This window comes from Salvelinus alpinus, chromosome 12 (assembly GCF_045679555.1).
Source record: "Salvelinus alpinus chromosome 12, SLU_Salpinus.1, whole genome shotgun sequence".
Lineage (NCBI taxonomy): Eukaryota > Metazoa > Chordata > Actinopteri > Salmoniformes > Salmonidae > Salvelinus > Salvelinus alpinus.
Window position 1 is genome coordinate 60,969,111 of NC_092097.1, and position 23,496 is coordinate 60,992,606.

The window sequence follows — 23,496 nt, forward strand, 5'->3', positions numbered from 1 at the left end:
CTTGGTGCGCCATCGGGAGTTGACGGGGATGACGTCAGCGCCTTCACCGTCTACTGGTTTTAATGGAAAGATCAGCAGATATTAACGGCATCATGCCATCAGTGTTAAACCATCTGGTGTGTGATCTGTGAGTGGAGGAGTGTGATGGTTGGTTTGTGGTCCTCCCTGCACCCACCGCCACCCCCCCCCCAGACCACATCATCCCCAAAGGACCTTCACACTCCGGGGACTCTCAACCACATCAAACACACAACCCTTCAGACCAGGACCCTGTCTGGCGTAATGACTGCTGAAGTAGGGAGGGGGGGGGGGGCAACCCTGACGCAGTTAGGGCTAGGTGGGGGACCCTGTTAGGGCTAGGTGGGGGGGACCCTGTTAGGGCTAGGTGGGGACCTGTTAGGGCTAGGTGGGGGGGACCCTGACGCGGTTAGGGCTAGGTGGGGGGGAGGGGACCCTGACGCTGTTAGGGCTAGGTGGGGGACCCTGTCGCGGTTAGGGCTAGGTGGGGTGGACCCTGATGCTGTTAGGGCTAGGTGGGGGACCCTGACGCTGTTAGGGCTAGGTGGGGGGGGAGGGGACCCTGACGCTGTTAGGGCTAGGTGGGGGGACCCTGACGCTGTTAGGGCTAGGTGGGGGGGACCCTGATGCTGTTAGGGCTAGGTGGGGGGGACCCTGACGCGGTTAGGGCTAGGTGGGGGGGGACCCTGACGCGGTTAGGGCTAGGTGGGGGGAGGGTACCCTGACGCGGTTAGGGCTAGGTGGGGGGATGGGGAACAGGTTCAGAGTTCAACACGTTGACTTCCGAATATTCACGCTGTCTGTTGTGCTACTGTAGAAACTACACTTCTTCTTCTTTCAGTGATCCCTAAACTATATGGGACCACATGCAACATCGTTCAAATGGGGACCCTCTCCCCTTCCAGGTCTGTATGCGGCTGACTGCATTAGTGGCTGGGATTCCGTCCCAAATGACACTCTGTTCCCCTATGTAGTGCACTATGTGCTGACCAGAGCACTATTGGCCCTGGTCAAAAGTAGTGCACTATATATAGGGAATGGGAGGGGTACCATTCGGGCCGCAGCCTAGGACTGTCTGTTAGTGATTAGTGACGGAGGTATTTCATGGTTAACTTGGCTACCAGATCCATTCCCTCATCGTCACTTTGTCAGTTAAGTTACATCATTAGAACGTGTAAGTTCAATAATCTGCTGTTGATTTTCAAACCGGCCTTGACTCCATTACGCCGTAGGATCAGTGTGTTATTCTGCTGCTGTGGGAGATGTGGATGAAGGGTTAGGAGTGACGTCTTTACTCCTGGGGTGTTCTGTAATTTCATCTTTAGTCTAGGGGTTGCTGGGATGATAAACCAAAAATGAAAGACACAGACATTAACCACCTCTTTCCCGAAGCATTTAGCTTAGGTTGGTCATTTTGGGTGATTTTGCTACACAACAGTTCCTGCAGATCGGTATTACCGAATGTGCCCACAAGGGGCGCTATTTCAACAGTTATCTTGATCCAGGAAGGGATTGAATGTCTCTGCTGTAACCAAGAAGTTTGATCTTGACATTTAGCAACTTAGCTAGCAAGTTAGCAAACCAAATGTATAGCTGGACCCCTGATCTGGGTATCATTTATTGGACACATCTTAGATTTCTTGTTGTTATAAGCAGTGGCGTAGCACGGACCCCCCCCAGCCGCCCGCAAGGGAGATTTTTAAAGGAACCATTCAGCGTCTTGAAACTAAGTACGTTCACCTTAAGATTGTATAATGTGTAACTCAGTCAAACTTGTGTCCCATTCTGTCTCTATGTCTGTCTTGTCAGTCCTCTCTCCCGACGAGCTCTATCGGGCCAACCTGGAGCCTGGGTTGGTGTCTTACTCTGTGTTGTCCCCTACGTGTCCCTGTCTTAACTGTCCCCTCTGTTCCACTCCTCTCTCCAGACGAGCTCAGTCGCGCCAACCTGGATTCTGGGGACACAGAGCAGGTGATTAACCACCTCCACAGAGCGCTGCTGGAGGCCCAGGAGTTGGCCAACACAGGCAAGCAGAAGTGTCTGGAGCTCCAGGCCTTACTGGAAGAGGAGAGGATGAGTAACAGACAGCAGACTGAGGAGTCAGCCAAGCAGATCCAGTACCTACAGAGTGAGTATAGTACGGATCAGTACCTACAGAGTGGGTATAGTACGGACCGGTACCTACAGAGTGAGTATAGTACAGATCAGTACCTACAGAGTGAGTATAGTACGGACCGGTACCTACAGAGTGAGTATAGTACAGATCAGTACCTACAGAGTGAGTATAGTACGGACCGGTACCTACAGAGTGAGTATAGTACGGACCGGTACCTACAGAGTGAGTTTAGTACAGACCATACATGTATACCATACATTACATTGCTAAACCATACATTACATTGATATACCATACATTACTATTCCATACCTTACATTGCATTGCTATACCATACATTTTACATTTAAGTCATTTAGCAGACGCTCTTATCCAGAGCGACTTACAAATTGGTGCATTCACCTTATGACATCCAGTGGAACAGCCACTTTACAATAGTGCATCTAAATCTTTTAAGGGGGGGGGGGGGGGGGTCAGAAGGATTACTTTCTCCTATCCTAGGTATTCCTTGAAGAGGTGGGGTTTCAGGTGTCTCCGGAAGGTGGTGATTGACTCCGCTGTCCTGGCGTCGTGAGGGAGTTTGTTCCACCATTGGGGTGCCAGAGCAGCGAACAGTTTTGACTGGGCTGAGCGGGAACTGTACTTCCTCAGTGGTAGGGAGGCGAGCAGGCCAGAGGTGGATGAACGCAGTGCCCTTGTTTGGGTGTAGGGCCTGATCAGAGCCTGAAGGTACGGAGGTGCCGTTCCCCTCACAGCTCCGTAGGCAAGCACCATGGTCTTGTAGCGGATGCGAGCTTCAACTGGAAGCCAGTGGAGAGAGCGGAGGAGCGGGGTGACGTGAGAGAACTTGGGAAGGTTGAACACCAGACGGGCTGCGGCGTTCTGGATGAGTTGTAGGGGTTTAATGGCACAGGCAGGGAGCCCAGCCAACAGCGAGTTGCAGTAATCCAGACGGGAGATGACAAGTGCCTGGATTAGGACCTGCGCCGCTTCCTGTGTGAGGCAGGGTCGTACTCTGCGGATGTTGTAGAGCATGAACCATGAACCAGAACCACATTACATTACTATACATTACTTTACCTTACATTGCTATACCATACCATACATTACTATTCCATACCAAACATTACCTTACATTACTATACCATACATTACATTACTATTCCATACCTTACATTACATTGCTATACCATACATTACATTACTATACCATACATTACTATACCATACATTACTATACCATACATTAATATACATTACTATTCCATACCTTACATTACTATACCATACATTACCATACCATACATTACCATACATTACATTACCATACCATACATGACATTACCATACATTACTATACCATACATTACTATACCATACATTACATTACCATACATTGCTATACCATACATTACTATACCATACATTACATTACTATACCATACATTACATTACTATACATTACATTACTATACCTTACATTACATTACTATACCATACATTACCATACCATACATTACTATACATTTACATTTAAGTCATTTAGCAGACGCTCTTATCCAGAGCGACTTACAAATTGGAAATTTTTATACCACACATTACCATACAATACCATGCATTACTATACCATACATTACCATGCATTACATTACCATACCATACATTACTATACCATACATTACCATGCATTACATTACCATACCATACATTACTATACCATACATTACCATACCATACATTACCATACATGACATTACTATACCATACATTACCATACATTACATTACTATACCATACATTACCATACCATACATTACTATACCATACCATACATTACTATACCATACATTACCATACAATACCATGCATTACTATACCATACATTACCATACATTACCATGCATTACATTACCATGCATTACATTACCATACCCTTTTATTTTATTGAACCTTTATTTAACAAGTCAGTTAAGAACAAATGCTTATTTACAATGATGGTCTAGGAACAGTGGGTTAACTGCCTTCAGGGGCAGAACGACAGATGTTTACCTTGTCAGCTCGGGGATTCGATCTAGCAACCTTTCGGTTACTGGCCCAACGCTCTAACCACTAGGCTAACCCTACATTACTTTACCGTACCATACATTACATTACCGTACCATGCATTACTATACCATGCATTACTATACCATACATTACTATACCATACATTGCTATACATTACATTGCTATACATTACATTACTATACCATACATTACTATTTCATACCAAACATTACCATACATTACATTACTATACCATACATTACTATACCATACATTACTATACCATACATTACTATTTCATACCATACATTACTATACCATACATTACATTACTATTCCATACCATACATTACATTACTATACCATACATTACATTACTATACCATACCATACATTACATTACTATACCATACATTACATTACATTACTATACCATACATTACATTACTATTCCATACCATACATTACATTGCTATACCATACCTTAGCTTATATTACATTACCATACCTTACATACATTACTATACCATACATTACCATACCATACATTACTATACATTACTATACATTACTATACATTACTATACCATACATTACTATACATTACTATACCATACATTGCATTACCATACATTACATTACTATACATTACTATACCATACATTACATTACCATACATTGCTATACCATACATTACTATACCTTACATTACATTACCATACATTACATTACTATACATTACTATACCATACATTACATTACCATACATTACCGTACCATGCATTACTATACCTTACATTGCTATGCATTACATTGCTATACTATGCATTACATTACTATACAGTGCGTACAGTAACAAACAGATGTACCTAAATCCCACCCCCTTAGGGCAGCTCTGAGTTTTCCTTACTCCATATAGTTATGAGGGCAGCTCTGAGTTTTCCTTACTCCATATAGTTATTAGGGCAGCCCTGAGTTTTCCTTACTCCATATAGTTATGAGGGCAGCCCTGAGTTTTCCTTACTCCATATAGTTATGAGGGCAGCCCTGAGTTTTCCTTACTCCATATAGTCATTAGGGCAGCCCTGAGTTTTCCTTACTCCATATAGTTATGAGGGCAGCCCTGAGTTTTCCTTACTCCATATAGTCATTAGGGCAGCTCTGAGTTTTCCTTACTCCATATAGTTATTAGGGCAGCTCTGAGTTTTCCTTACTCCATATAGTTATTAGGGCAGCTCTGAGTTTTCCTTACTCCATATAGTTATTAGGGCAGCTCTGAGTTTTCCTTACCTCATATAGTTATTAGGGCAGCCCTGAGTTTTCCTTACCTCATATAGTTATTAGGGCAGCCCTGAGTTTTCCTTACTCCATATAGTTATGAGGGCAGCTCTGAGTTTTCCTTACTCCATATAGTTATGAGGGCAGCTCTGAGTTTTCCTTACTCCATATAGTTATGAGGGCAGCTCTGAGTTTTCCTTACTCCATATAGTTATTAGGGCAGCTCTGAGTTTTCCTTACTCCATATAGTTATTAGGGCAGCTCTGAGTTTTCCTTACCTCATATAGTTATTAGGGCAGCCCTGAGTTTTCCTTACCTCATATAGTTATTAGGGCAGCCCTGAGTTTTCCTTACTCCATATAGTTATGAGGGCAGCTCTGAGTTTTCCTTACTCCATATAGTTATTAGGGCAGCTCTGAGTTTTCCTTACTCCATATAGTTATGAGGGCAGCTCTGAGTTTTCCTTACTCCATATAGTTATGAGGGCAGCCCTGAGTTTTCCTTACTCCATATAGTTATGAGGGCAGCCCTGAGTTTTCCTTACCTCATATAGTTATTAGGGCAGCTCTGAGTTTTCCTTACTCCATATAGTTATTAGGGCAGCCCTGAGTTTTCCTTACTCCATATAGTTATTAGGGCAGCTCTGAGTTTTCCTTACTCCATATAGTTATTAGGGCAGCCCTGAGTTTTCCTTACTCCATATAGTTATGAGGGCAGCTCTGAGTTTTCCTTACTCCATATAGTTATTAGGGCAGCTCTGAGTTTTCCTTACCTCATATAGTTATTAGGGCAGCCCTGAGTTTTCCTTACTCCATATAGTTATTAGGGCAGCTCTGAGTTTTCCTTACTCCATATAGTTATTAGGGCAGCTCTGAGTTTTCCTTACTCCATATAGTTATTAGGGCAGCTCTGAGTTTTCCTTACTCCATATAGTTATGAGGGCAGCCCTTACGTATATATTATTGTCTACATTACACGACTGTTTCCAGGTCAGTTGGGGGAGAGATGTTCTATATTATATAGTGTATATGACAGTATATACCATCTGTTTCCAGGTCAGTTGGGTGAGAGATGTTCTATATTATATAGTGTATATGACAGTATATACCATCTGTTTCCAGGTCATTTGGGGGAGAGATGTCCTATATTATCTAGTGTATATGACAGTATATACCATCTGTTTCCAGGTCAGTTGGGGGAGAGATGTCCTATATTATCTAGTGTATATGAATGTATATACCATCTGTTTCCAGGTCAGTTGGGGGAGAGTTGTCCTATATTATATTGTGTATATGAATGTATATACCATCTGTTTCCAGGTCAGTTGGGGAAGCTAGCGGTAGACATGGAGGAGCTGAAGGAGCAAAGAGAGAGCAGCGTCAGCAGCACACAGGAGGAGCTGTACTCGGCTCAGGAGGAGGTGCTAGTTCTCCACCACGCCATGGAGGCCGCCACGGCTGAGAAGGAGCGAGACATCTCCGTCCTGCAGAGGGACCTGGGAGGTGTCACGGCCGAGCTGGAGAAGTGGCGGCAGGCTGCGTCCAAATACGAACAGGAGATCAACTCCCTGCAGGCCACCTTCCAACAGCAGAGCCTGCACCAGCAGAGAGCCCTCGAGCTACAAGGTACGATACTATGCTAACCCCTAACCTTTCCAATAGCAGAGCCAGATGGGGTTTCCTGATCAATTCCTTACATTATCCTCCATCATATTGAATTGAAACCAGCCAATATCCACATTTTTGTTGTTGTTGTCCTTTGTGATCACATCCTTGCAGTGTAAAAGTTGCCAGTGTTTTGAATTCAGAAGGACAGCGATAATAATGATCTGTTTCTGTAGGGGAGTTGGAGCGTCTTCAGATGGGCTGAGATAATAATGATCTGTTTCTGTAGGAGAGTTGGAGCGTCTTCAGAAGGACTGAGATAATAATGATCTGTTTCTGTAGGAGAGTTGGAGCGTCTTCAGAAGGACTGAGATAATAATGATCTGTTTCTGTAGGAGAGTTGGAACGTCTTCAGAAAGGACTGAGATAATAATGATCTGTTTCTGTAGGGGAGTTGGAGCGTCTTCAGAAGGACTGAGATAATAATGATCTGTTTCTGTAGGGGAGTTGGAGCGTCTTCAGATGGGCTGAGATAATAATGATCTGTTTCTGTAGGGGAGTTGGAGCGTCTTCAGAAGGACTGAGATAATAATGATCTGTTTCTGTAGGAGAGTTGGAGCGTCTTCAGAAGGACTGAGATAATAATGATCTGTTTCTGTAGGAGAGTTGGAGCGTCTTCAGAAGGACTGAGATAATAATGATCTGTTTCTGTAGGAGAGTTGGAGCGTCTTCAGAAGGACTGAGATAATAATGATCTGTTTCTGTAGGAGAGTTGGAACGTCTTCAGAAAGGACTGAGATAATAATGATCTGTTTCTGTAGGAGAGTTGGAGCGTCTTCAGATGGACTGAGATAATAATGATCTGTTTCTGTAGGAGAGTTGGAACGTCTTCAGAAAGGACTGAGATAATAATGATCTGTTTCTGTAGGAGAGTTGGAGCGTCTTCAGAAGGACTGAGATAATAATGATCTGTTTCTGTAGGGGAGTTGGAGCGTCTTCAGAAGGACTGAGATAATAATGATCTGTTTCTGTAGGGGAGTTGGAGCGTCTTCAGAAGGACTGAGATAATAATGATCTGTTTCTGTAGGAGAGTTGGAGCGTCTTCAGAAGGACTGAGATAATAATGATCTGTTTCTGTAGGAGAGTTGGAGCGTCTTCAGAAGGACTGAGATAATAATGATCTGTTTCTGTAGGAGAGTTGGAGCGTCTTCAGAAGGACTGAGATAATAATGATCTGTTTCTGTAGGAGAGTTGGAGCGTCTTCAGAAGGACTGAGATAATAATGATCTGTTTCTGTAGGGGAGTTGGAGCGTCTTCAGAAGGACTGAGATAATAATGATCTGTTTCTGTAGGAGAGTTGGAGCGTCTTCAGAAGGACTGAGATAATAATGATCTGTTTCTGTAGGGGAGTTGGAGCGTCTTCAGATGGGCTGAGATAATAATGATCTGTTTCTGTAGGGGAGTTGGAGCGTCTTCAGAAGGACTGAGATAATAATGATCTGTTTCTGTAGGAGAGTTGGAGCGTCTTCAGAAGGGCTGAGATAATAATGATCTGTTTCTGTAGGGGAGTTGGAGCGTCTTCAGAAGGACTGAGATAATAATGATCTGTTTCTGTAGGGGAGTTGGAGCGTCTTCAGATGGGCTGAGATAATAATGATCTGTTTCTGTAGGGGAGTTGGAGCGTCTTCAGAAGGACTGAGATAATAATGATCTGTTTCTGTAGGGGAGTTGGAGCGTCTTCAGAAGGACTGAGATAATAATGATCTGTTTCTGTAGGAGAGTTGGAGCGTCTTCAGAAGGACTGAGATAATAATGATCTGTTTCTGTAGGAGAGTTGGAGCGTCTTCAGAAGGACTGAGATAATAATGATCTGTTTCTGTAGGAGAGTTGGAACGTCTTCAGAAAGGACTGAGATAATAATGATCTGTTTCTGTAGGAGAGTTGGAGCGTCTTCAGATGGACTGAGATAATAATGATCTGTTTCTGTAGGAGAGTTGGAACGTCTTCAGAAAGGACTGAGATAATAATGATCTGTTTCTGTAGGAGAGTTGGAGCGTCTTCAGAAGGACTGAGATAATAATGATCTGTTTCTGTAGGGGAGTTGGAGCGTCTTCAGAAGGACTGAGATAATAATGATCTGTTTCTGTAGGGGAGTTGGAGCGTCTTCAGAAGGACTGAGATAATAATGATCTGTTTCTGTAGGAGAGTTGGAGCGTCTTCAGAAGGACTGAGATAATAATGATCTGTTTCTGTAGGAGAGTTGGAGCGTCTTCAGAAGGACTGAGATAATAATGATCTGTTTCTGTAGGAGAGTTGGAGCGTCTTCAGAAGGACTGAGATAATAATGATCTGTTTCTGTAGGAGAGTTGGAGCGTCTTCAGAAGGACTGAGATAATAATGATCTGTTTCTGTAGGGGAGTTGGAGCGTCTTCAGAAGGACTGAGATAATAATGATCTGTTTCTGTAGGAGAGTTGGAGCGTCTTCAGAAGGACTGAGATAATAATGATCTGTTTCTGTAGGGGAGTTGGAGCGTCTTCAGATGGGCTGAGATAATAATGATCTGTTTCTGTAGGGGAGTTGGAGCGTCTTCAGAAGGACTGAGATAATAATGATCTGTTTCTGTAGGAGAGTTGGAGCGTCTTCAGAAGGGCTGAGATAATAATGATCTGTTTCTGTAGGGGAGTTGGAGCGTCTTCAGAAGGACTGAGATAATAATGATCTGTTTCTGTAGGGGAGTTGGAGCGTCTTCAGATGGGCTGAGATAATAATGATCTGTTTCTGTAGGGGAGTTGGAGCGTCTTCAGAAGGACTGAGATAATAATGATCTGTTTCTGTAGGGGAGTTGGAGCGTCTTCAGAAGGACTGAGATAATAATGATCTGTTTCTGTAGGAGAGTTGGAGCGTCTTCAGAAGGACTGAGATAATAATGATCTGTTTCTGTAGGAGAGTTGGAGCGTCTTCAGAAGGACTGAGATAATAATGATCTGTTTCTGTAGGAGAGTTGGAACGTCTTCAGAAAGGACTGAGATAATAATGATCTGTTTCTGTAGGAGAGTTGGAGCGTCTTCAGATGGACTGAGATAATAATGATCTGTTTCTGTAGGAGAGTTGGAACGTCTTCAGAAAGGACTGAGATAATAATGATCTGTTTCTGTAGGAGAGTTGGAGCGTCTTCAGAAGGACAGCGATAATAATGATCTGTTTCTGTAGGGGAGTTGGAGCGTCTTCAGAAGGACTGAGATAATAATGATCTGTTTCTGTAGGGGAGTTGGAGCGTCTTCAGAAGGACTGAGATAATAATGATCTGTTTCTGTAGGGGAGTTGGAGCGTCTTCAGAAGGACTGAGATAATAATGATCTGTTTCTGTAGGAGAGTTGGAGCGTCTTCAGAAGGACTGAGATAATAATGATCTGTTTCTGTAGGAGAGTTGGAGCGTCTTCAGAAGGACTGAGATAATAATGATCTGTTTCTGTAGGAGAGTTGGAGCGTCTTCAGAAGGACTGAGATAATAATGATCTGTTTCTGTAGGAGAGTTGGAGCGTCTTCAGAAGGACTGAGATAATAATGATCTGTTTCTGTAGGGGAGTTGGAGCGTCTTCAGAAGGACTGAGATAATAATGATCTGTTTCTGTAGGAGAGTTGGAGCGTCTTCAGAAGGACTGAGATAATAATGATCTGTTTCTGTAGGGGAGTTGGAGCGTCTTCAGATGGGCTGAGATAATAATGATCTGTTTCTGTAGGGGAGTTGGAGCGTCTTCAGAAGGACTGAGATAATAATGATCTGTTTCTGTAGGAGAGTTGGAGCGTCTTCAGAAGGGCTGAGATAATAATGATCTGTTTCTGTAGGGGAGTTGGAGCGTCTTCAGAAGGACTGAGATAATAATGATCTGTTTCTGTAGGGGAGTTGGAGCGTCTTCAGATGGGCTGAGATAATAATGATCTGTTTCTGTAGGGGAGTTGGAGCGTCTTCAGAAGGACTGAGATAATAATGATCTGTTTCTGTAGGGGAGTTGGAGCGTCTTCAGAAGGACTGAGATAATAATGATCTGTTTCTGTAGGAGAGTTGGAGCGTCTTCAGAAGGACTGAGATAATAATGATCTGTTTCTGTAGGAGAGTTGGAGCGTCTTCAGAAGGACTGAGATAATAATGATCTGTTTCTGTAGGAGAGTTGGAACGTCTTCAGAAAGGACTGAGATAATAATGATCTGTTTCTGTAGGAGAGTTGGAGCGTCTTCAGATGGACTGAGATAATAATGATCTGTTTCTGTAGGAGAGTTGGAACGTCTTCAGAAAGGACTGAGATAATAATGATCTGTTTCTGTAGGAGAGTTGGAGCGTCTTCAGAAGGACTGAGATAATAATGATCTGTTTCTGTAGGAGAGTTGGAGCGTCTTCAGATGGACTGAGATAATAATGATCTGTTTCTGTAGGAGAGTTGGAACGTCTTCAGAAAGGACTGAGATAATAATGATCTGTTTCTGTAGGAGAGTTGGAGCGTCTTCAGATGGACTGAGATAATAATGATCTGTTTCTGTAGGGGAGTTGGAGCGTCTTCAGAAGGACAGCGATAGTAATGATCTGTTTCTGTAGGGGAGTTGGAACGTCTTCAGAAGGGCTGTTCCGGTCTGCAGCAGGAGTGTGAGTGTCTCCGTTCTGAGAAGACTACCCTGGTGAACAGACTACAAAGACTGGAGACTGACCTGGACAGGTGGGTCAACACACTGCAGACACAGCGGAGGGGGGAGGGGGTTATCCCTGATGGTCAACTGAACACATTATCCGTTACACCAACAAATATGTTAATGGTAGGGTTGAGGTCACAACGCAAAGCCATAAGATCCAGAAGTGACTGTGGTGAGGTCTGCCAAGTGTTGCTTTTCGCATACTGCAGACCCGGCTTACTGCAGACCCGGCTTACTGCAGACCCGGCTTACTGCAGACTGGGTCTCTTCCTCTAGCTAGGCCCGGTGGGGTGGTGCGAATCCTTCTCTAACTGAACTAAGCGAGGAAGCCCATCTGCCTATACAATTGTAGGGACATTTTAGGAAATGCCAATCTCCAACTAAAGTAAGAGTTCTTTAGTTGAAAGTGTTCCACTTTCTTGGTGTATTGTCAAAGGTGGAGTCTGAGTGGAAGGGTTACCGTTTCAGACCTCCTCACACTGAGCTACAGCAGGGTTACCGTTTCAGACCTGGTTTCAGGGCGTGGTTGTTGGTCTACTGCCCTGTCTGCAGAGACGCTGGAAAGAGTCAAATAGATTTTAGCTGCCTCTGCTCTCTGTCAGTCCCCAAGTCTCTGCTGACACTCAGAGTGTTGAAATCCTTCATCACAGTCAGCGCTATCGGAGGTGCTATTGGGGGGATGTGCTAGCCTGGTACGGCGTGGGTGGATAAACTGTCAGGTATTTATTAGGTGGGTGGGTGTGAAGGCTTCAACAGCAGCAGTGTGCAGGAGCTGACTTGGGGGCAGCATGGAGAGGAGAGTAAGAGGGGGGGAAGAGAGCAGTTGAGAGCACGCTGAAGTACACATCTACAACAGACTAACCTTATTATTACATAACTATCCATCCATGTGCTGACCACCCTCCCCTGTCCTCCCTCTCCTCAGTTCCAGGGAGCAGACTGCAGTTACATAACTATCCATCCATGTGCTGACCACCCTCCCCTTGTCCTCCATCTCCTCAGTTCCAGGGAGCAGACTGCAGTTACATAACTATCCATCCATGTGCTGACCACCTCCCCTTGTCCTCCATCTCCTCAGTTCCAGGGAGCAGACTGCAGTTACATAACTATCCATCCATGTGTTGACCACCCTCCCCCTTGTCCTCCCTCTCCTCAGTTCCAGGGAGCAGACTGCCAGTCTGAACAGCAGTCTTCAGTTACTGGAGAAGTCCCGGGGAGAGATGCAGAGTAGACTGGGTTCACTGCAGGACCAACACCTCCAGGACGCTAACAAGCTGCAGTCACAGCTGACCCAGGCTGCTAGCAGGACACAGAGCCTGCAGAAAGAGGTATTATGATACAGTACACACACAGCTGGCCCAGGTACCAGCCACACAAAGCTATCCCAGGTACCAGCTATCCCAGGCACCAGCCACACACAGCTGGCCCAGGTACCAGCTATCCCAGGCACCAGCCACACAGCTGGCCCAGGTACCAGCTATCCCAGGCACCAGCCACACAGCTGGCCCAGGTACCAGCTATCCCAGGCACCAGCCACACAGCTGGCCCAGGTACCAGCTATCCCAGGTACCAGCTATCCCAGGTACCAGATGAATCTCACATGAATCTCTCTCTTCTCCCTCTCCAGTATGAGGACACCCAGACCTTGCTATCTGACCTGCGGCAGCGTTATGAGAGGACAGAGCAGGAGAAACGCTCCATCAACGAGGAGCTGGAACAGTGTAAATTCAACCTCAAACTGCTGCAGGACAAGGGCAAGAATGTAAGTAGTGATACCATAATCCCATTTCCTGTCCAGAAGCCACCAGGCCTTTTCTCTGTCTCTCTCTGTGTGGTTCATTTACTATACTACATAGGCAAGTCAGTTAAGAACAAATTCTTATTTATAATGATGGAATTTGTGCAAATTCATTTAAAAAGAGAAATTCCTTATTTACATAAGTATTCAGACCCTTTTGCTATGAGACTTGAAATTGAGCTCAAGTGCATCCTGTTTCCATTGATCATCCTTGAGATGTTTCTACAACTTGATTGGAGTCCACCTGTGGTAAATTCAATTGATTGGACATGATTTGGAAAGGTACACACCTGTCTATATAGGGTCCCACAGTTGACAGTGCATGTCAGAGCAAAAACCAAGTCATGAGGTTGAAGGAATTGTCCGTAGAGCTCCGAGACAGGATTGTGTGAAGGCACAGATCTGGGGAAGGGTATCAAAACATTTCTGCAGCATTGTAGGTCCCCAAGAACACAGTGGCCTCCATCATTCTTAAATGGAAGAAGTTTGGAACCACCAAGACTCTTCCTAGAGCTGACCGCCCGGCCAAACTGAGCAACCGGGGGAGAAGGGCCTTGGTCAAGGAGGTGACCAAGAACCCGATGGTCACTCTGATAAAGCTCCAGAGTTCCTCTGTGGAGATGGGAGAACCTTCCAGAAGGACAACAATCAGGCGTTTATGGTAGAGTGGCCGGACAGAAGCCACTCCTCAGTAAAAGGCACATGACCATGAGAAACAAGATTCTCTGGTCTGATGAAACCAAGATTGAACTCTTTGGCCTGAATGCCTGAATCACTACGGTGAAGCATGGCGATGGCAGCATCATGCTGTGGGGATCAGCGGCAGGGACAGGGAGACTAGTCAGGATGGAGGGAAAGATGAACGGAGCATAGTAAAGAGATCCTTGAAGTAGCTGAAAGTTACCAACGGTACCACACAGAGCTCCATGTCTGTGAGTCCAATTATTAGAATCACAGTTGTATGACCTGCTGGTTCTGTTTTATTCCCGCTATTTTTATATTTTATTATTATTTATTTATTTTACCTTTAACTAGGCAAGTCAGTTAAGAACAACTTCTTATTTCCAAAGGACGGCCTACCCCGGCCAAACCCGGACGACGCTGGGCCAATTGTGCGCCGCGCTATGAGACTCCCAATTAAGGCCGGATGTGATACAGCCTGGATTCGAACCAGGCACTGTAGTGATACCTGTTGCACTGAGATGCACTTAGACCGCTGCGCCATTCGGGAGCACTGATGGATGTTGGCAGATCAAAAGTTGCTGAATATGTTCAATGTGATGACTACAGTCTCGGAAGAAATTACTCCTGTGCTGACTGACAATAGCAGGAATAGAACAGAACTACTGACAATAGGGGCGGCAGCGTAGCCAAGTGGTTAGAGCGTTGTACTAGTAACCGAAAGGTTGCAAGATCGAATCCACGAGCTGACAATGTACAAAATCTGTCGTTCTGCCCCTGAACAAGGCAGTTCACTGTTCCTAGGCCGGCATTGAAAATAAGAATTTGTTCTTAACTGACTTGCCTAGTTAAATAAAGGTTAACTATATTTTTTAACAAAACAAATCAGTGTTGGGGACTGACATGAGAGTATTAAAAAAGGATGTAAGCCGTTCTAGTAGTTTATGTTAGTAGCAAAGTCCAGAAGTTGTCATCAGATGTGGTGATGGGTAACTTTGTGGGTTCTTGTTCTATTTTTGAGCCCCAATTATCCTCGGGCTACTTTTAATACAATCCTGGTGGAAGGAATGTCAACATCAACCCTACTGTGTTTAGGATGGGGAATGCGAACACAACCACAGCCTCTTTTACTCACTACCTGCTTCTAGAACCTCTTGCACTGAGATGCATTGCCTTAGGCCGCTGCGCCACTCGGGAGCACTGATGGATGTTGGCAGGTCAAAAGTTGCTAAATATGTTCAACGTGCTGAGTGATGACTTCAGTCTCTGAAGAAACTACTTCTGCCCTGGTCAAGATTAACAAATGAACACACACAAATGCCCTGAGACATCAAATCAATCTCAGTCCTGAGACGTCAACAAGACTGGGATTCAATCTGATCACGCTTTGTCGACAATGCACCAGTTAAAGGCAATTTTCCTGCGTTGGCGGAAGAGTTGCATATGTTGGCTCAAACAGAAATGACATTTATAATGGAGCGTTGTGGACACAGCAGGATCTGGTTAAATCCCGGCCTAAGAGAGATCCGCTTTCATAATCGGTGTACGCATTAAGTTCCAGTGTGTTTGTTAAACCCCACTCTCTCTCTCTCCACTGTCCTTCTCCTTGTACCATACTCTTACTGTTGTTGTGTTAGCTTCTACATGTGGTGTGACATGTACAGTTGATATCGGAAGTTTACATACACCTTAGCCAAATACATTTCATCTCAGTTTTTCACAATTCCTGACATATAATCCCAGTAAAAATTCCCTGTTTTAGGTCAGTTAGGATCACCACTTTATTTTTTAGAATGTGAAATGTCAGAATAATAGTAGAGAGAATGGTTTATTTCAGCTTTTATTTCTTTCATCACATTCCCAATGGGTCAGACGTTTATATACACTCAATTAGTATTTGGTAGCATTGCCTTTAAATTTTTTAACTTGGGTCAAACGTTTCGGGTAGCCTTCCACAATCTTCCCACAATAAGTTGGGTGAATTTTGGCCCATTCCTCCTGACAGAGCTGTGGTAACTGAGTCAGGTTTGTAGGCCTCCTTGCTCGCGCACGCTTTTTCAGTTCTGCCCACAAATAGTCTACAGGGTTGAGGTCAAGGCTTTGTGATGGCCACTCCAATACCTTGACTTTGTTGTCCTTAAGCCATTTTGTCACAACTTTGGAAGTAAGCTTGGGGACATTGTCCATTTGGAAGACCCAAGCTTTAACTTCCTGACTGGTGTCTTGAGATGTTGCTTCAATATATCCACATAAATTTCCTCCCTCCTGCAGCAAAGCACCCCCACAACATGATGCTGCCACCTCCGTGCTTCACGGTTGGGAAGCACTCCCCCTTTTTCCTCCAAGCATAACGATGGTCATTATGGCCAAACAGTTCTATTTTTGTTTCATCAGACCAGAGGACATTTCTACAAAAAGCACGATCTTTGTCCCTATGTGCAGTTGCAATCCGTAGTCTGGCTTTGCATACTATTGTTTGTACAGATGAACGTGGTACCTTCAGGTGTTTGGAAATTGCTCCCAAGGATGAACCAGACTTGTGGAGGTCTACAATATTGTTTTCTGAAGTCTTGGCTGATTTCTTTTGATTTTCCCATGATGTCAAGCAAAGAGGCACTGAGTTTGAAGGTAGGCCTTGAAATACATCCACAAGTACACCTCCAATTGACTCAAATTATGTCAATTAGCCTATCAGAAGCTTCTAAAGCCATGATATCATTTTATGGAATTTTCCAAGCTTTTTAAAGGCACAGTCAACTTAGTGTATGTCAACTTCTGACCCACTGGAATTGTGATACATTTAATTATAAGTGAAATAATCTGTCTGTAAACAATTGTTGGAAAAATGACTTGTGTCATGCACAAAGTAGATGTCCTAACCGACTTGCCAAAACTATAGTTTGTTAACAAGAAATTTGTGGAGTGGTTGAAAAATGAGTTTTAATGACTCCAAACTAAGTGTATGTAAACTTCCGACTTCAACTGTATCTATACCTGTGTTCAGCTTCTAGATGTATCGTGACATGTATCTATACCTGTGTTCAGCTTCTAGATGTATCGTGACATGTATCTATACCTGTGTTCAGCTTCTAGATGTATTGTGACATGTATCTATACCTGTGTTCAGCTTCTAGATGTATCGTGACATGTAGCTATACCTGTGTTCAGCTTCTAGATGTATCGTCCTCCTGCCCCATCCTCCTCCTGCCCTATCATCCTCCTCTCGTTCTGCCATATCCTCCTTTCCTTCTGCCCTATCCTCCTACTGCCCTGTCCTCCTGCCCTATCCTCCTCCTGCCCTATCCTCCACTCCTCCTGCCCCATCCTCCTCCTGCCCTATCATCCTCCTGCTTTCTGCCCCATCCTCCTTCTGCCCTATCCTCCTCTCGTTCTGCCATATCCTCCTTTCCTTCTGCCCTATCCTCCTACTGCCCTGTCCTCCTGCCCTATCATCCTCTCGTTCTGCCCTATCCTCCTTCTGCCCTATCCCCCTCTCCTCCTGCCCTATCCTACACTCCTCCTGCCCTATCCGCCACTCCTGCCCTATCCTCCTCCTGCCTTCTGCCCTACTCCTCCTGCCCTATCCTCCTTCTGCCCTAATATCCTCCTGCCTTATCCTCCACTCCTCCTGCCCTATCCTTCTGCCCTATTTTCCTCCTGCATCCTCGTGCCCTAATATCCTTCGGCCCTATCCTCCTCCTGCCCTATTCTCCTATTGCCCTACATCCTCCTGCCCTATTTCCTCCTCCTGCTCTATCCTCCACTCCTCCTATTGCCCTACATCCTCCTGTCTTCTGCCCTATTATCCTGCGTCCTTCTGCCCTAATATCCTTCGGCCCTATCCTCCTATTGCCCAACATCCTCCTGTCTTCTGCCCTATTATCCTGCATCCTTCTGCCCTATCCCCCCCTTCCCTCTCAGTCCTCCTCTTCTGTTGATTTTTAAAGTTAATCCAACTGGCACCTCTCTTCAGTTTTCTGTTTATTTATTCATTTAGATAATTTTCCCATTATTGATTTAGTTTTGATGAGTTTATAACAATTTATTATTCTATTTGATTATTCTCTCTGATTGATCCCTCCCTCCTTTAGCCATCCATATTGCAGCCTGTCCAAGCCATTTTCATCGGCCTTATCCTGGCCTTGCTGTATTGGTGCTTCAGCCAGTTGTGGTAGAAAGGTACACCCGACGTTCTGTTGAGTTGGTGTCGTCTCTCACCTGTTGTCTTCATCATCCTCTCTAACTCTACAGTGCATGGCTATCATTCATTGAACCACTCCTCCTGCAGCTGCACCAACACTAAACACTAACACTGGGGAGAACTAACACTAAACACTAACACTGGGGAGAACTAACACTAAACACTAACACTGGGGAGAACTAACACTAAACACTAACACTGGGGAGAACTAACACTAAACACTAACACTGGGGAGAACTAACACTGGGGAGAACTAACACTGGGGAGAACTAACACTGGGGAGAACTAACACTGGGGAGAACTAACACTGGGGAGAACTAACACTGGGGAGCAACACTCCAACACTGGGGAGAACTAACACTAAACACTAACACTGGGGAGAACTAACACTAAACACTAACACTGGGGAGAACTAACACTGGGGAGAACTAACACTAAACACTAACACTGGGGAGAACTAACACTGGGGAGAACTAACACTAAACACCAACACTGGGGAGAACTAACACTGGGGATAACTAACACTAAACACTAACACTGGGGAGAACTAACACTGGGGAGAACTAACACTAAACACTAACACTGGGGAGAACTAACACTGGGTAGAACTAACACTAACACTGGGGAGAACTAACACTGGGTAGAACTAACACTAACACTGGGGAGAACTAACACTAAACACTAACACTGGGGAGAACTAACACTGGGGAGAACTAACACTAAACACTAACACTGGGGAGAACTAACACTAAACACCAACACTGGGGAGAACTAACACTGGGGATAACTAACACTAAACACTAACACTGGGGAGAACTAACACTGGGGAGAACTAACACTAAACACTAACACTGGGGAGAACTAACACTAAACACTAACACTGGGGAGAACTAACACTGGGGAGAACTAACACTAAACACTAACACTGGGGAGAACTAACACTAAACACTAACACTGGGGAGAACTAACACTAAACACTAACACTGGGGAGAACTAACACTAAACACTAACACTGGGGAGAACTAACACTAAACACTACACTGGGGAGAACTAACACTAAACACTAACACTGGGGAGAACTAACACTCACAACACTGGGGAGAACTAACACTAAACACTGGGAGAACTAACGCTAGACACTAACACTGGGGAGAACTAACACTAACACTGGGGAGCTAACACTAACACGCGTGCCCAACACTAACACTGGGGAGAACTAAATACTAAACCTTGGGCTAATCAATTCTGGTTCTGGAGGACCGAAATCCTGAAACACTTCTGGGTTTTGTTTTCTATCTGGTAGTCCCACACTCACCTGGTCTGCGTTTACACAGACAGCTTAATAACTGATATTAGTAGTCCAAAGATCAGAATTGGTCTGCCTGTGTAAACGCAGCCCTATTGTCCCAGGTCTGAACCAGGTCTGAACCAGTCTGATGGAACAGGAAGATACAAATTAAAAGTGTTTTGGCACTACAGGACCTGAGTTGAACGGCCCTGCGCTAAACAAACCTATCGAAATAATATTATCAGTATAGACCAGGGGGAAAGACAACCCTGTTCCTGGAGTGCTGCCAATACTGCAGGGTTTTGTTCCAACCAGGCACCACATCTGACCAACTGAGCTAAGCTGATCAGTTCAGCGATCGACTAAATTTAAACACACCTGGTCTTCCATGTTGGTTAATTCAAAAACATGAAGTGGATACGGCACGCCAGGATCAGGATGACCTACCCTTGGTCTCGATACAGTCAGTCTCCTACTGCACTGTTTCCCAGCTCCGGTCTTCCAGTACCCCCAACACTACACATTTTCGTTGTGGCCCCGGACGAGCACACCTGATGTTGGGAAACAGTGTTCGACGAATACAGTCATCGAAGCCTGCCGTCTGTCTTGCTGGGATCACTAACTCACCAAGGCTTATTCTGGGGGATTGTTTCACCTTTTACTTATTTTTTTAACTAGTTTTCTCATTATTGCTTTATGACCATCATACTTTGACCATCATACTTTATGACCAGCATACTTAATGTGCTTTATGACCATCGTGCTCTATGCCCGTCGAGCTTTATGCCCGTCGTGCTCTATGCCCGTCGTGCTCTATGCCCGTCGCGCTCTATGCCCGTCGCGCTCTATGCCCGTCGCGCTCTATGCCCGTCGCGTTCTATGCCCGTCGCGCTCTATGCCCGTCGCGCTCTATGCCCGTCGCGCTCTATGCCCGTCGCGCTCTATGCCCGTCGCGCTCTATGCCCGTCGCGCTCTATGCCCGTCGCGTTCTATGCCCGTCGCGCTTTTGCAGCTTAAAATGTTTTCTTCTTCCTTTTTATGTTAATGAACATGTATTTTTGTCATTGTTTACTCAGAACAGGAAGGTCCTGCTTGTTTTCCATTTTCCATCTTTTTCTCCCGTGAGGTATCTCAACTGGCTCACTCCCAGGGAATCTTTCTCTTGCATGCTTCTCTCAATCTCTCACTTTCCTCCACCTGACCAGTGTAGGCTAGCTGATGGCCTGGACTTCAACTCTAACTTTCTCTCTGTCTGTCTCTCTCTTTCTTGCTCTCTCTCTCTCTGTCTCTCTCTCTCTCTCTCCTTCTCTGTCTCTCTCTCTTTCTCTCTCTCTCTCTGTGTCTCTCTCTCTTTCTCTCTCTCTCTCTCTCTCTCTCTCTCCTTCTCTGTCTCTCTCTCTTTCTCTCTCTCTGTCTCTCTCTCTCTCTCCTTCTCTGTCTCTCTCTCTCTCTTTCTCTCTCTCTCTCTCTCTGTGTCTCTCTTTCTCTCTCTCTTTCTCGCTCTCTGTGTCTCTCTCTTTCTCGCTCTCTCTTTCTCGCTCTCGCTCTCTCTTTCTCGCTCTCGCTCTCTGTGTCTCTCTCTCTCTTTCTCTGTATCTATCTCTCTCTCTGTCTCTCTCGCGCTGTCTCTCTCTGTATCTATCTCTCGCTCTCTCTCTCTCTGTCTCGCTCTCTCTCTCTGTATCTATCTCTCTCTCTGTATCTCTCTCTCTCTCTGTATCTCTCTCTCTGTCTCTCTCTCTCTGTGTCTCTCTTTCTCTCTCTCTTTCTCGCTCTCTGTGTCTCTCTCTCTGTATCTCTCTCTCTCTCTGTCTCTCTCTCTCGCTGTCTCTCCTTGCAGATTGGTTGGAGCCCCTGGATACCAGTGGTAGCAGTGATGGTAGCAGTGACAGCAGTGATACTTTACCACAACTCGAAGAGCACCTCGAACTGAGGAGGCAGCGACCCTATATAACCACACCTCCTGTACCACCTCTACCTGTCTACCTGGCCTGCCCTGGCCTCCACTCCTCCTGCCCACCTTGGCCTCCCTCAACACCCCAACCTCCCGCCCTTATAGCCCCCTGATCGATCCACCAGGGCTGCTACCCCTTTGTCTCCTTGATTGATAGATGTATTAATTAATTAATTGATTACCTCCCGTCTGGTCTAGTAGTTCCCCCACATAAAGGCCCTCTGCTTTAAACTGTACAAAGTCAAACTGTATATATATATATATATATGAGAGAGAGAGAGCGAGAGGAAAGATGAATACAATTAGTCATTTCTACCATAGATTAAATACTATATCAGCAGTTATTGTTTTCTGTTCTTAATCAGTTGGATGATGGGAATATTGGTCATTGTATTATTATCATTAAAGTGGCCTAAACTAGGCTTTGTTTTAGTTTTTCTGATGGGTACCAAACCTTATTTTCTTTGGGCTCCAGGTTGTTTTTAGAGGAGTTGACTTCCTGTGTGGTTGGTTTACCATGTTGGGGTTGTTCACGTGCTATTACAAATATGGGTTTAATATTGAAGCCAAAAAATCATCAACGTGATTATTTGTTACATCCCTAATGGTCGAACCCTATCCCTGTATGTTGCCCTGGGCAAAGGTACTGCACTATATAGGAAATAGGGTGCTGTTTTGGGAACGTCCGGCCTTCATGAGAGACGAGGGGTTGTTAAAGTGCCTATTGAAACTAAACAGAAGCCAATTCTAAACAACTAAGTTATTGAAACCCATCTGGTGTGTGTAGGTAACTGGGTTTATACCGACATGTATCTCTGCTGAACTATTCCGTCTTTTATCTATGTATTGTAAAAAATAATAATAATAATAACTATGGACAAAATATTCATCATGTTTAAAACAACACTACAGAAGTTGTTATTTGGATGTGATACTAGATGAGTTTTGTTAACTTTGGAGATATGTTGACTCGGAACACAGTTTATTTGGCCTCTGGGTTTTAGCCACAACAAGACATTATGGGCACAAAACCAAACCCCTTCAGTTGATCACGTGTTAAAGGCTGTAGTGGACTGGACCAGTAGTCTGTTTGTCTCTAAACTCTAGCCTGCTAACTCTGGGTTCTTGGCCCATGTGCAGATGGTAACCTACCCAGGGCAAACTCCGAACCTTATACGGTATGACGTGATTAATCTGTTGTAAAAAAATAAATAAAAAAAGTTTAATATGGGCTATGATGGGACCAGAGTTTTTACATCGGGTCAAATGGGTTAAAAACAAAAAACCTCCTGGCCTTGGGTATATGAAAATATGTCAAACTGTAGCAACCTTGTAGTTGTTCGTAAGAATTATATTTTAAAGAAGAGGGGGGGGGGGGGGGGTCCTACTGTATACACAGAGAAAGCAACATGATTGGACAATAAAACTCATAGGGCTGAGCTTGCTATAATGCAGGTTTGCATCGTGTGGTCTTTCCCTATGCAACCGTAGGCCTAATGAAAATGTACCTCAGTCTTGTCAGCTATTGTGGTTATTGATTCATTCCAGTCTAGGTAGCCTAGTCAGCCCGAGTTTGAATGTAAAACCAAATTTGATCCCATTCACATTTTCTCAGAAACAAAATGAGCTATAAATACAGGACGTTACTGCTTAATTTACCCTGGCCAGAGGGACTGGGCACGGTAGAGGCTAGACTGCAGCTGTCAGTAACCAACAGAGGGACTGGGCACGGTAGAGGCTAGACTGCAGCTGTCAGTAACCAACAGAGGGACTGGGCACGGTAGAGGCTAGACTGCAGCTGTCAGTAACCAACAGTTGATCAGACTGA

The 23,496-nt window shown here is 44.7% G+C and overlaps 1 protein-coding gene across 1 annotated transcript in view; it reads left to right on the top strand.

Annotated features, from left to right (window-relative positions):
* The window catches only part of slmapa (sarcolemma associated protein a), a 152,056-nt gene extending 129,157 nt beyond the window's left edge, over positions 1 to 22,899 (top strand). Inside the window, exons 18-22 of the mRNA XM_071336989.1 lie at positions 6,778 to 7,083; positions 11,655 to 11,772; positions 12,903 to 13,074; positions 13,374 to 13,508; positions 21,555 to 22,899. Coding sequence (XP_071193090.1) covers positions 6,778 to 7,083; positions 11,655 to 11,772; positions 12,903 to 13,074; positions 13,374 to 13,508; positions 21,555 to 21,647 — 824 coding nt within the window. The 3' untranslated portion in view covers positions 21,648 to 22,899. The remainder of the gene's footprint in view (positions 1 to 6,777; positions 7,084 to 11,654; positions 11,773 to 12,902; positions 13,075 to 13,373; positions 13,509 to 21,554) is intronic.
* Positions 22,900 to 23,496: the final 597 nt, after the last annotated feature.